At 32.8% G+C, this 13547-nt stretch overlaps 1 protein-coding gene across 6 annotated transcripts in view; it reads left to right on the forward strand.

Moving 5' to 3' along the window:
- The first annotated feature begins 311 nt into the window (after positions 1–311).
- LOC148300937 (ribosomal protein S6 kinase alpha-5-like) overlaps positions 312–13547 on the forward strand; it is a 67046-nt gene continuing 53810 nt past the window's right edge. Inside the window, exons 1-3 of one of the 6 annotated variants that reach the window (XM_088274095.1) lie at positions 312–642; positions 6448–7270; positions 13274–13342. In XM_088274095.1, coding sequence (XP_088130221.1) covers positions 6664–7270; positions 13274–13342 — 676 coding nt within the window. In that variant the 5' untranslated portion in view covers positions 312–642; positions 6448–6663. Of the gene's footprint in view, positions 643–2449; positions 2602–4075; positions 4320–6447; positions 7271–13273; positions 13343–13547 lie in introns of those variants that run through there. The other 5 variants (XM_088274092.1, XM_088274097.1, XM_088274093.1 and 2 more) reach the window with 5 other exon arrangements.

Below are 13547 nucleotides of genomic sequence, written 5' to 3' on the forward strand. Positions count from 1 at the left end.
ATAAATTATTAGGGTAGCGAATCAAAAATAAAACCGAACTCCAATATCAATATGTGTAGGTACTATAATAATTTTGTTTTAAAATGATTTCTTTCACTTTTCTTCTAAATTATTTGTATGTTACCATCTCTTGGTAAAATTATATCTCTTAAATATTAAATTTACACGATGTTAAATTTTTCCATCAAAAATAAGACAATACTGCCATGAAACATTTACCTCACTTTACAAAAAGAAACAGAGCTATACGCCAGAGCGAGAAAGAACATAAGCTCCGCTTGGCACATTTTATTTTCTATGGAATCGGAATCAGTTTATTAAATTTTTCGTTCGGTTCGGTCGCGCTGCGTCGATTCGCTCTACCATCTTGCTTATAACTTGCAAACTTTAACACTATTTGTTTGTTTTTAATAAATATAATATCCGGTATTTATTCAACAGTAGTGTTTACGCGACTATAAGTTCATAAAACAATTATTTAGTAAGTGAAACGTGGAAATGTTCAATCAAGTGTTCATGTTATACGTATTGGAGTTTCAGTTGATTTAATTACTGAATTTTGTTTTGTTGTTATATAATCTGCGTGGCTACTTTACTGTGCTAGGTTTACTGTGAATTTTGTGAATTGAATTGAATCAAAACGTACGCAGTTTGCATTTATCTGATTTTAACATTGAAGGTTATGATGCCACGGATATGTCAAAATTGTAAACCATAGATTACGACGGTGCTGAGAGAAAAGGGTGTATGCGCCATTTTGAGCAGTTTACGCCAGTTTATTTTATTTTTAAATTTGCAACCGACTTAACATTTCTCAAGCGTTTTCTTGAATGCTTAAATAAGCGGCATCATTTGATGGAGGATTTTATCTCCAATTGTTTCAACAAAAAAAAGTTTGTTGATTGAGTATTATTTATTGCTTTGAAGTTTAGCATTTGTTTAGTTTGTAAAGTGTGAAGGTTTCGATTACCTTGTTATGAGCGAGTATTTTTGCCTGGAATTTTCCCTAATGAATTACATGAAATTATAGTAACTTTAAGCATAAAGAGTAAATCCACTCACGAGTAGGCATAGGCTATAAAATTTAAAAAGTTGAAGCCTGTTAGGGTCATGATAAGCGGTGTTGCATAAGCCGTAGCTAGAGTCACTTGGACGTTAGGTAATTTAAAAAATAATTACCTTGTTATGTATAGTTTTAGCTAAAAAACGTTAGAAAAGTTGTCAGCAATGTGAAATTACTTAAAATTTGATTTAATGGGTTTTCGTTTTATAGTGGAGAAGTCATGATATTTAAAAACCCACCAAGTTTTACACGTTTTGAGCACCAGTTTTGAATCCTGACGAGGTCATTGTAAATATAAACGTTTTAGTATGATTAACGGTCAAGATAACGCAGAAAAATTATAATGCCCTATGGCACCGTGACGGATAAATGAAAAGGGAGAAAGTATAAGTACGAACATCGATTGTCATAGTGCTAATTACTTGCATTTTTTGCGAATGACGCTTTGTCATAGCGCTCCGTTACAATAATAAGTATACCGCTCCTGATATAAAACAATAATCTTTTAATTTGAAATATAATATATAAAACAAAGTTATTTTGATTCTTTGGATGTTAATAAACATAGATCCTTAAAATGTTCGCTTAAAACGATAATACTGGCCAACAATTTACAACTTTAATTTTGTGACTGGCATGAAAATACCTGATCTCTATGCACTTTGCATAGCTGAGTTCAAAAACGAAAGCAAAAAAAAATGTAGCACGTTAGATTTTTTAGCTATGGATTATTTTAATTCTGATAATAACTAAAGTTTATCTTATTATTTATGTATGAATATAAATTATAGAAACATATAATGCTATCGTATTCAATATTAATAAGTTAATATATTTCCACTGTTACTTCATAATTATCGATATTTTTTTTAATCCCTTAGACCTTAGACTAAAACATGTCTAGTTTTACCAACCACTTTTACGGTTTCAACGTATGGGGTCCATACAAACAATAATATAACTGTAACATCAAAACTTGACGTGATACAAGCTTGTCACCACATAGAATTTGATTAGGAATTAACTTAGTCCAAATCAGTCATCAAAATTTCAGTTACAAAATCATTGTTGGCCAGTGTAATTTTCCATAGTTTACTTACGAATCACCTAAAACTTTAGTTTTTTCTAAAACGTTCATACACCTTTCTATTTTCATGCGTAGGCATATATATGTAGTAATTTTTGACAGATGGTTCCTAAATTAGAAGTTCGCCGTTCGCTCTTTTTCATGTTGTCGAAGTTTTAATATTAAATATTCATAAAACGTTGAAGATTTTATCGAAATGTGGTAACGTTATAAACGAGTTAGCTTTTTACGCGGCGATAATTACTGCAAGGTTGAAAACGACTGTCAAAAAAGTGAAACATAAATGAAGTCAGCCGATTGTCATAATTTTGCTGTCGTGAAAGTTGTCCGTATAAAACGGAACGGCTTACGTAAAACGGTGAAAAAATACTAAAATATAATTCAACTGGATCGTAGGACCATTACTAATCAATAGTTTCCAACCGGCGTGATAATAAAAATGTTACGAAACGTAAAACAATTAATTTTCTCTTATTCAAAAGTGCAATCAAAAAGCTCGGCGATCTAATTCCTTCTTTGTCTTTGCGTAAATTATACCATTTTAAAAGAAAATTTGTATGTTTAATAAAAGTGAACAAGTTTATGAGTTATCTTGTTGTTTTAAGTGCTGTTTGCTACATTTTGTAGTTGTTTTATTTCACGATCTAGTTTGTGACAAATACCTAGCATTAATTAGTTGTCTAAGTTTGTTCGCGATTCGGTTTTGCCGTTAGGTGGCGCACGCGTACATCGGCCATTTTGCGGCCGCCTTGTGAACTGTCAAACTCCGTAACACTTTCCGTACAGGCCTTCGATTAAATTGATGAAAATAGTGTTCATAATGATACGTATAATCACGCTTTTTATTTTATTTTAAATATCAGCATTTAGCTGCCATACTAGTTCGATTCTCACGGGAGTCAAAATAAGTAAAAGTTCATCTGTGGTCTCAATCTTGTGGATTGTTTTGCAGCAACAAATGACACCTCCTTCTACATTCCGCTCTATTATGGGACACCCTCTTCAGCTTCTCATACCTTGAACAGCCCATGTCCTTGTAGAAGTCGCAAAGATAATCGCGGCGGGGGCGTCCTCTGGCGTTTGTTCCCTCGAATAATAGTAAATAATAATGAGGGAAGTAATAGTTATGTTCACTGATACCTAAAGTCTATTATTAACGATCAAATAACACTGTTTATATTAAATTCAGTGCTCTAACACCGTTGGGTGAAAACAAATGTCAAAATTTCTTAAGGAGTGCCAATATTTTACGGTTATTCTTAAAATATTGTGTTGTTTTGGACACAGTGCAAGTGTACACCTCCGTAGTGTAATGGTCAGCACGCTCGGCTACCGTTTTGAAAGACCCGGGCTCGATTCCCAGGGGGGGGGGTCAAACATGTATAAGTGTTTTTTTTTCACCTAATATTTATTTAATATTACCCTGGACTGGTACCCGAAGCGGAGGGCTGATCACCTTTGCTAATTACGAGACTCAGACTTCAGACTCTTGATCACATGCCCTCACATGCCATGACTGACATCGACATGTATATTTGTCTCTTTTCATCGTTTTTATCTAATAATCCAATATACTAAGAAACAGATAGCTTTACAAATATACAATGCTAAACGACTGACCGGCAAGTCATTAATAAACTTAAATTAGTCTTATGTTTTATGAGTGACAATGTTATCGAAGGTTATATTCGTTTGAAACAGATTTGTGAGATTTGACTAGTGGCTAGTATATTGTACGTATTACAGCTCCATACAAGTATCGTGATATAATGATCTCTTGACGTATCATAGTATTTTACCTGTGACTAGTCGTACCACAAAGCGAATGCCGAAACAATGAATGAAATTATGATTATTTATTATATCGAACCGGTCGCGAATGAGTCAACGCGGCTGTGGATAACTGTTTTCGGCCCGCTATGCACGGTTTTCAGTAGGTACCTACTCGCTTTTCACGTTTGTTATAAATCCTAGTTTTTTCGACACAATTTGATAGCCATGGCCCAGTTTCGGAGCCCGCGGCGCGTATCACAGCCGAATATCGAATCAAACTCGACACATTATCGAATCTGTACATATTTTCCTACAACTCGACATTAATTCGGCATTAATTTGCGCGATTTTCCTCGTCATGTGTGTGTGTGTAGATCTGACACAAAGCGATATAGCGTAAGGCACCGAGTGACTTTGAAATTTTGTACTGGTTTTTAATTGTTCGGGGACGTCCCTATATTGAAATTTCACTCATTTTTGAGTTTTTTTTTCTTCTTCACAAATTTCAAGGCCTTCAATAAACCTATTTTAAATTGACACTCTCCTTATCATTCATCGTTCACTTTGTGTAATACCACTTTTGAAAATTTCTACTGGTTTTTAATTAATCGGGGACGTCCTGATATTAAATTTTCACTCATTTTTTAATCTTGATTGTTTAGGTTTTTTTATTCCTCACATATTTCAAGGCCTTTAATAAACCTATTTTAAATTAACACCCCTTATCATTCATCGTTCACTTTGTGTAATACCACTTTAAAGTGAACGATGAATGATAAGGAGAGTGTTGTATTACCATACCACAAAGTTAACAATGCTTTTAATATAAAAAAATCTATTTTAAATTTATAAATTGCAGTAAACCCGATAACGTCGAATAATTGTTTACTTTTTTGTAATTTTTTTAGTTTTTTTCCCAATGAAATCAGCTATCGAAAACTTCCATATGTAAGGGGTTTCAGGTGTAAATTATATCAATTCTCTATTAAGTTCACGTCTTATTTTTTTTGAAAAGAAATTATAAAATCAGTGAGTTTGAATCACAAAAGTAACATTAAACACCATTTTAAATTCTAATAAAAATTAAAAGTTTTTTTTTTCTTTTTTTTTATATAGTAAGACATACGAATAAGTATGTATATTTGAATCAATAAATCTTCTTTGATAAAATAATAAATAATAATAAACCCTTATCCGCACCCCAATGGTGCATAGGGCACTGTGTCTTATAAACGCAGTGTTATCATGATCGTTTTTTACACATGAAGGAAAGGTGATCAGCCCTCCGCTTCAGGTACCAGCCCATGGTAATATTGAATAAATATTACAGTGAAATCTTCTTTGATACCTAAATAAAAAATAATAAATAATAAAAAGCAACTGATGCAAAAATATATAATAATTTAATTGAAAACTGCAATCTCGTTAACAGATGTTCGCTTTTTTTAAGTGTAATAAGTATATTTTTCTTTTTTTAATATCTCGAATATTTTTTTGTTATTTCATAAAATTATTAAAAACTTTTTTATTTACTGTTATAATGTGACGGAAAAAAAATCAAACAAACGTTTTAATTTTTTTGTTTATTAATATCTTCCTCCACCAGTTCATTTTACTTTGCCAAATGGTGCATAGGGTACAGTATCGGTTTTCTTCAATGTTATCTTGATTGTTAATTGACGTTATAGGTCATGCGCTTCGGTTGCTAGCAGATTAGTACTTACTAGAGCCAAAATACGATTTTTTTTACGGTCCTCTCGGGAATCGAACCCGTTGCCTTGCAGATAGGCTTACAAAATGACCACAGTATGATTATTCACCCTACGGATGAGATGTCAATTTTTAAAGTGTGTCAACTTGATATGGAACATATGTATGGAAGTCTGAGCATTCCAGGGCTTACGACCTGGCATTTGGCTGGCTTAAGCGATCACTTTATATACACATAGTGATCGCTTAAACCAGCCAAATGCCAGGTCGTAAGCCCTGGGATGCTCAAACTTCCATATACATGTTTCATATCAAGTTAAGATACTTTTAAAATTATGTAATAAAATAACAACTAAATAGTTTTTTCCACAAAACTTTTATTTGAACAGCGACCGGGTTTCGTCGTAACCGACAACATCAGACTGGGTCTGACGATATCGGTTAGACACCAGTCTGATGATGTCAGTTACGACGAAACTCTATCGCTGGTCAAATAAAATTTTATGTGGAAAAAACTGTGTAAGTAGTTATTTTATTGTTATTTTATTGTATGAAATGCAAGGCTGTCCAAACTCAAAACACAGTTAGGGACATTTTTTTTGTAGTACGTTTTTTTTTTGCATTTTTGGACTAAGTAGATTCCACTTAGTCCGAAAGAGCAAAAAAAAACGTACTACAAAAAAATGTCCCTTACTGTGTTTTAAGTTTGGACAGCCGTGCAGTTCCACCAAGAAATGTCAGTGCAAAACTTGATTTTTTTAAAAATTGTTTGGACTTTGGTCATTGATTGTTTTATTTAACGTCTATTTTGCAGGATTTTGTACGAAAATAAGAATTAGCAATAGTGTAAATAAATAAATGAATGAATCTGTACTTTATACAAGTATTTATATATAACAGTGCAATATAAATTTACGAAATAATGTTGAAACAATGCGCCCAGTGCTAAGTATGAACGTGTGCAACGCCCGCGACATTGCACAGAAGTCAGAGAGTGTCAGCTAACAAACAAACGCAGAAGCCATCCAAGATGAGAGACCATACGGGCGCGCGCAAGAACCATGACCACGAATCAGGCTACTACGAAGGCAGCGACCGCGAGTCGCTGAACAACGCGGAAGAGACTTCGTCTAGAAGATCCAGAAGGTCCAGGCCGAGGCCGTACATGGACACCCTGAAGCCGAGGATGGAGCACAAGAGGTACAACAACGGGTACAGCGCCAGCTCGGACGGCAGCTCCAAATGCTCGATCAAGTGCAAGAAGAAGGCACTGAAACGACAGCAGGAGCAAGAAGATATCAAGGTGGCGGAGAAATTGAAATTAAAACATCCAGAGGCAGGGAACTGCAAACCCAAAAAAGAGATGATCACAAAGACCCATTATAGTCCGTCTTCTCCCGTGGAGTATCTTCTAGACGAGGCCAAGCAGCCCAGGGAGGAGAAGGTTAAACCTAGCAACGGGAATCAAGGGAAGCACCCAAGGAGGATGAGCGTGGCATGGGATCAGACCACGGTGGATTTGACCGGAAGCACAGACGCTGTCCGGCCCAAGGCAGAGAGGAGCAGTTCTGTGCAGGTCGTCGAGGTCGAAGCGGATTCGGACCTCTGCGTCACCAGCAGAATCTCCAAGAAGAGAGGTACTTTTTAACCTTTTTTTGATTTGCAATTTTAGGTCAACAGATTTTTTAATAATTCAAATATAATTTCATTAATTGATTCGGCAGTCGCTTTGTGGTAAAACCTATCCATTTTTAATTAAAATTTTACTTACTAAATACCGCTATTGCTTAAAATCTACTGTGACGTGTTTCGATGCATTCCGCATACGATGTTTGAAAATGGTGCGGAATGCATCGAAACACGTATCACAGTAGATTAAAAAAAAATAGTGGTATTTTCTAAGTAAAATTTTAATTAAAAAGTCAAATATAACTTTGTTTTAAAATCACTATAATTTAAAGTGATTTTTAATTTAACAGTGTTATATTTTAATTATAAAATGGAAAATCACATAGTTATTGCTTCAAATATAAATTACAACAGAATTTTATTTGGCGATCGTATTTTTTACATACGATACCCATTCTTACATGTATAAAATTACCTTTTTTTTATTTCTACCTTTTTAAAGCCTCTACTCTAGTGATCTTGGCTCTCACAAACAAAAGGCATTGCAATATTAATGATATAAGAGGAGATGATATAAGAGAGAATTTTTTTTATTATAATCGACTGACATTAAGGAAAATATAAAATAAACTATTCGATCTACATTAATGAAATCATATTAAAATGTGGATCATATGCTCACATATCGCTCACTCCTTTCAAGAACGTCATAAATCAAAAATCGTAAATTTTCGGTTGTGCATGTTTTCGGAATGCCCAGAAAATGTACTATATCCCAGCAAAAAGGCATATTTTTAACTTAATATTTACCCGCTACAGGGCAGAAAATGTTGTTTTTGCATTTTGAAGAAAAGGTATTGTTTAATTATTTTTTTTAAATATATTAAATATTTTTCAAATGGAGAAAAAACCTTCAGGTTTTACCTAAAAAGATCTGTGCATAATAAAAAGTTCAAAAAGTGACTTGATATTTATTTTTAATACATTGTGGTATATTTCTAAATTTTGAAAACCTTCTCCTGAAAAATCATGTTTTTTTGTTTTATGACGTTCTTGAAAGGAGTGAGCGATATATTATATATTTACACACACACACACACACACACACACACACACACACACACACAGACACACACACACACACACACACAGACACACACACACACACACACATACACACACACACACACATTAATATAAGAAGCGGTTAGCTTCGAAACCGGTAGACATTATAATTAAGTTATAATAAAATATTTGTAGTGATTTTAAAACAAAGTTATATTTTAATTATGGAATGGTAAATCACAAAGTTAGTGCTTCAAGTATAAATTATAAAATCATTTTATTTCTCCAAAATATCATTTATAACGGCTTAGAATAAAATATATCCTTGTTACTCTCGATATACGCTTCGATTCTCGGAATAGACTTTTGTTATCCGTTCGTACTTAATAGACGTTGGATTCAAAATGGCGAAACGTCGCTTTGTAATGGAATATCCTTGAACGGAGTTCAAATTCATGCAGGAGAACCGACCTTTAGCCATAGCTATCATTAATTATTTATAAATATAAGCGAGCTCAATTATTTCAACACAGCCGAAATATTACATTTTACGTTTTCTGTTTGCGGCAAAACGATGTACATGCCTGTATGGTAGAAGCAGTGGCGTACACAATGATCAACGACAAATCTATGTCATATTACATTAAAAACCCTTATCCGCACCCCAATGGTGCATAGGGCACTGTGTTATATAAACGCAGTGTTATCTTGATCGTTTACACACGAAGGAAAGGTGATCAGCCCTCCGCTTCAGGTACCAGTCCATGGTAATATTGAATAAATAATAATAATAAAACCCTTATCCGCACCACACTGGTGCATAGGGCACTGCGTTATATAAACGCAGTGTTATCTTGATCGTTTACACACGAAGGAAAGGTGATCAGCCCTCCGCTACAGGTACCAGTCCAGGGTAATATTGAATGAATATGACAGTGAAAAAATCACTAATATTTATTTTACCCCCCTTGGGAATCGAACCCGGGACCTCCAGAACGGTAGCCGAGCGTGCTGACCATTACACTACGGAGGCGGACGATAATAATACATAATACATAGTAAATAAATTTATACCCCCTTCGGAACGGGGCAGAATAAACACTACTAAATTTGGAGTTAGGTCCTTAAATTATATTGCCATTACCCAAATTAACCAGCTGCCTGACATATCGCTCACTCCTTTCAAGAACGTCATAAACCAAAAATCGACAATTTTCAGTTGTGCATATTTTCGGAATGCCCAGAAAATGTACTATATCCCAGCAAAAGAGGCATATTTTTAACATAATATTTACCCGCTACAGGGCAGAAAGTGTTGTTTTTGCATATTGAAGAAAAGGTATTGTTTGATTATTTTTTTAAACAAATTAAATATTTTTTAAATGAAGAAAAAACCTTCAGGTTTAACGTAAAAAGATATGTTACACGGTAAAAATTTCAGTAAGTGGCTTGATATTTATTTTTAATACATTGTATTATATTATGTACTTTAAAAACGTTCTCCTTAAAAATAAGGCATTTTGATTTATGACGTTCTTGAAAGGAGTGAGCAATATATAAAATAAAACCCATTCGAGGATCCAAAATGAATGTTCTGAGAAGGTACTGTATGGAAAGATATATATGTAGTGATTAGTCATATTTTCTTATTTTGTTTTTACCTTATGTTTTTTTATATATTTTCTCATTTGTTATATTTTCTCATTTTTTATATTTTCTCATTTGTTTATTTTAAATATGCTTCTTACCTTGTATTTTCTCATTTATTTCTTTTAAATATGCTTCTTATGCCTATTTATTATACCTGTTTATTATTTTTATATTTTGCCATGTATTTGTCCGCCTCCGTAGTGTAATGGTCAGCACGCTCGGCTACCGTTCTGGAGGTCCCGGGTTCGATTACCAGGGGGGGTCAAAAAAATATAAGTGATTTTTTCACACTAATTTTTATTCAATATTATCCTGGACTGGCACCTGAAACGGAGGGCTGATCACCTTTTCTTCGTGTGTTAACGATTAAGATAACACTGTGTTTATATAATGCAGTGCCCTATGCATCATCGAGGTGCGGATAACGGTTTAATAATGAATAAATTAGTATTTGTTTTGGTTATTTAAAAATAATCTTTTTTGGTACTTTATTATTTGTGTTCCAGTCTTGTTAACCTTAATCCCATGTCCTAAAATGAGAAATAGAAACTACTCATCGGGAATATTATATGTATATATGATTTATGTATGTAATATGTTTTTAAATAAATAAATGAAGATTCTGATACTAAAACTTTTGTCTGTGAAGAATTTTACCTTGACAAGATACGATGTCTCTGATTTTTTGTTTGTCCATTACGTACTTACTATTTTCATGTAACTTTTTATTATTTTTTGACATCTCATCAAAGATGAAGAAGAATATGGAAGTCTGGGCATTTACGGGGCTGACGACATGATTTCTCATGTGTGTGATTATAATCCAGGATTCGGACCTCACATACTAATATAAGAGTTTCTGCTTAATAAAGGGCTTCTTTACATCTCACCAATAGATGTCTCTAGTGAAGTTCTAGTGATTCAAGAACAAGGTTTCTAAATTGGTTCATATATACAGAACTTCCAAGAATTTGAGTAGTGTGGTTGTCAATAATGGGTAGAATTGGTGAATGTTACACGTGTGTAAAGTGATCACTTAAACCAGCCTATGACGGTCGTCAGCCCCGTAAATGCCCAGACTTCCATATTCTTCTTCATCTATGATGAGATGTCAAAAAATAATATGAAAATAACTCCTGTAATTGGAGATAATCCAGATTTTGTGAACAAGTATTTGGACACACTCAAAATGTTGTAACTTTTTATTTATTTTTCTTTATGTTTATTTTAAATAAACATTGATTGTCTTCTTTTCAAAATAGGGCAGGGGGTGGTATCGACTTGCGCAAAAATATTTTGGGGTAATGGTTTAAAAAAATCCGTTGCAATGGAGCCTGGACATTAAAAGAAATATGAACTGTAGAATAAGTAACGAATACTTTCCCATGGAGGTAACCGAAAAGGTAACAGTAAGGCACATCTGTAATTACCTGCGACTTGGTATAATTGCAATATTGATTGCCTCTGTCTGATATATAATATGTATGTAACACGAAATTGGGGAAAAGCGAGTTGTTTTTGTGGCGACTCGTCGAGTAATTACGGCCGAGTACAATGACCCTTAGTGCACCTATCAGCAGAGCTGATAATGGCAGTCGACGACTCGAAATAACGTCAACACAAAAATACCATTTCTCCAAAATTACAGCGTTTTATTTACTGTTAACGCAAACATTTTTTTAAAAATTTTTAAATTCTTAAGTTAGGTTATATTATTTATTTATTTATTTACTTATTCAAAACATATTACATACATAAGTCATATATGCATATAATATTCCCGATAAGGTTAACAAGACTGGAACACAAATAATAAAGTAACAATTTTTTTTTTTAAATAACCAAAACTAATACTAATGCATGGCAAAATATAAAAACAATAAACAGGTATAATAAATAGGCATAAGAAGCATATTTAAAAGAAATAAATGAGAAAAACATAAGGTAAGAAGCATATATAAAACAAACAAATGAGAAAATATAAAAAAAAAAAAAAGGTAAGAACAAAATAAGAAATATGACTTATCACTACATATATATATATATATATATATATATATATATATATATATATATATATATATATATATATATATATATATATTTCCATAAAGTACCTTACAAATAATATAAGCTATTATTTACACTTCATTTACATCATCTATAATATTTTACTATATTTTCTAAATCTGTTCTTGCCCTATATAATAATAATGATATATTACACACTGTTTGGTCACGTGTTATAAAAATGATAAAAAGTGTATATTTTCATTTCTTCATAGTATTTTGATAATCTCCCGCGGAGAAAACTAAACAACTCCATTATGCTCCATCGCGGTCTAAGTGCTGCTGATGTTTTATTTGTACACCCGCACACCCACACACACATACATACTTACATGTATACATATATACACACACACACACATATATATATATATATATATATATATATATATATATATATATATATATATATATATATATATATATATATATATATATATATATATAAACAAAGAATGAAAAAAATAATATAAATTATTCAATTATTCAAATAAAACAATATACCTTGAGTGTAAGTCCCTCTCCAAGCACAAGAGCTCAGTCTCTTTTGGAGAGGCACAACGAAACTTTATGTTTTACACGTGTATAAATGTATAAAAATCGTATCAAATGGTTTTTCTTTTATATGTAGCTGTATTAAATAAATACATAAATAAATAAAAAAAAATATGGAGATGAAATAATATATTAATGGAGAGAACGGCGTAACTAATATTCAGATTATCAAAAGCAGAAATGAATAGCAAAATAATTGAATTATTTTTTAAAAAATTGCAACTAATAAAATAAAAATAATTAAACCCTTATCCGCACCCCAATGGTGCATAGGGCACTGCGTCATATAAACGCAGTGTTATCTTGATCGTTTACACATGAAGGAAAGGTGATCAACCCTCCGCTTCAGGTACCCAGTCCAGGGTAATATTGTATAAATATGACAGTGAAAAAATCACTTATATTTATTTTACCCCCCTTGGGAATCGAACCCGGGACCTCCAGAACAGTAGCCGAGCGTGCTGACCATTACACTACGGAGGCGGACAACTATTTGAATAAATTTATTTTTTTCACTTTTCATTTTCATTTTCACTTTAGTCTGTAGTGAACCTGATGACGGATTGGTTATTCCGAAACCGGTACTCATGAAGTAGTGTTTTTAAGTGGTATTACAGTGCAGTTGTTTGATGGGGCGTGATGGGTTTTAATTAATGTATTTTTGTTTTCAGTAAACCTCAATGGAAAAGCCTCGGTCTCCATGGCAGATTTCGACATGATTCGAGTTCTAGGGACTGGAGGTAAGCTTATCACTATATTTTTTATCACTTTTTACACTTTTTTACAAGAATTCAATATAATACGGTGAAAAAAGAAAAATAATTGATCGTTCGTTTAATATTTTTATGATAATAATGAATGAATGATAATTTTTATAACCTTTGATTTGAATAAAAAAGAAATTAAGGTGGAACAAGCAAATGATGAATTACATTTTTTGCCTTT

This window comes from Brachycentrus maculatus, unplaced genomic scaffold (assembly GCF_059751285.1).
Source record: "Brachycentrus maculatus isolate JH-2025_06_01 unplaced genomic scaffold, ASM5975128v1 h1tg000633l, whole genome shotgun sequence".
NCBI lineage: Eukaryota > Metazoa > Arthropoda > Insecta > Trichoptera > Brachycentridae > Brachycentrus > Brachycentrus maculatus.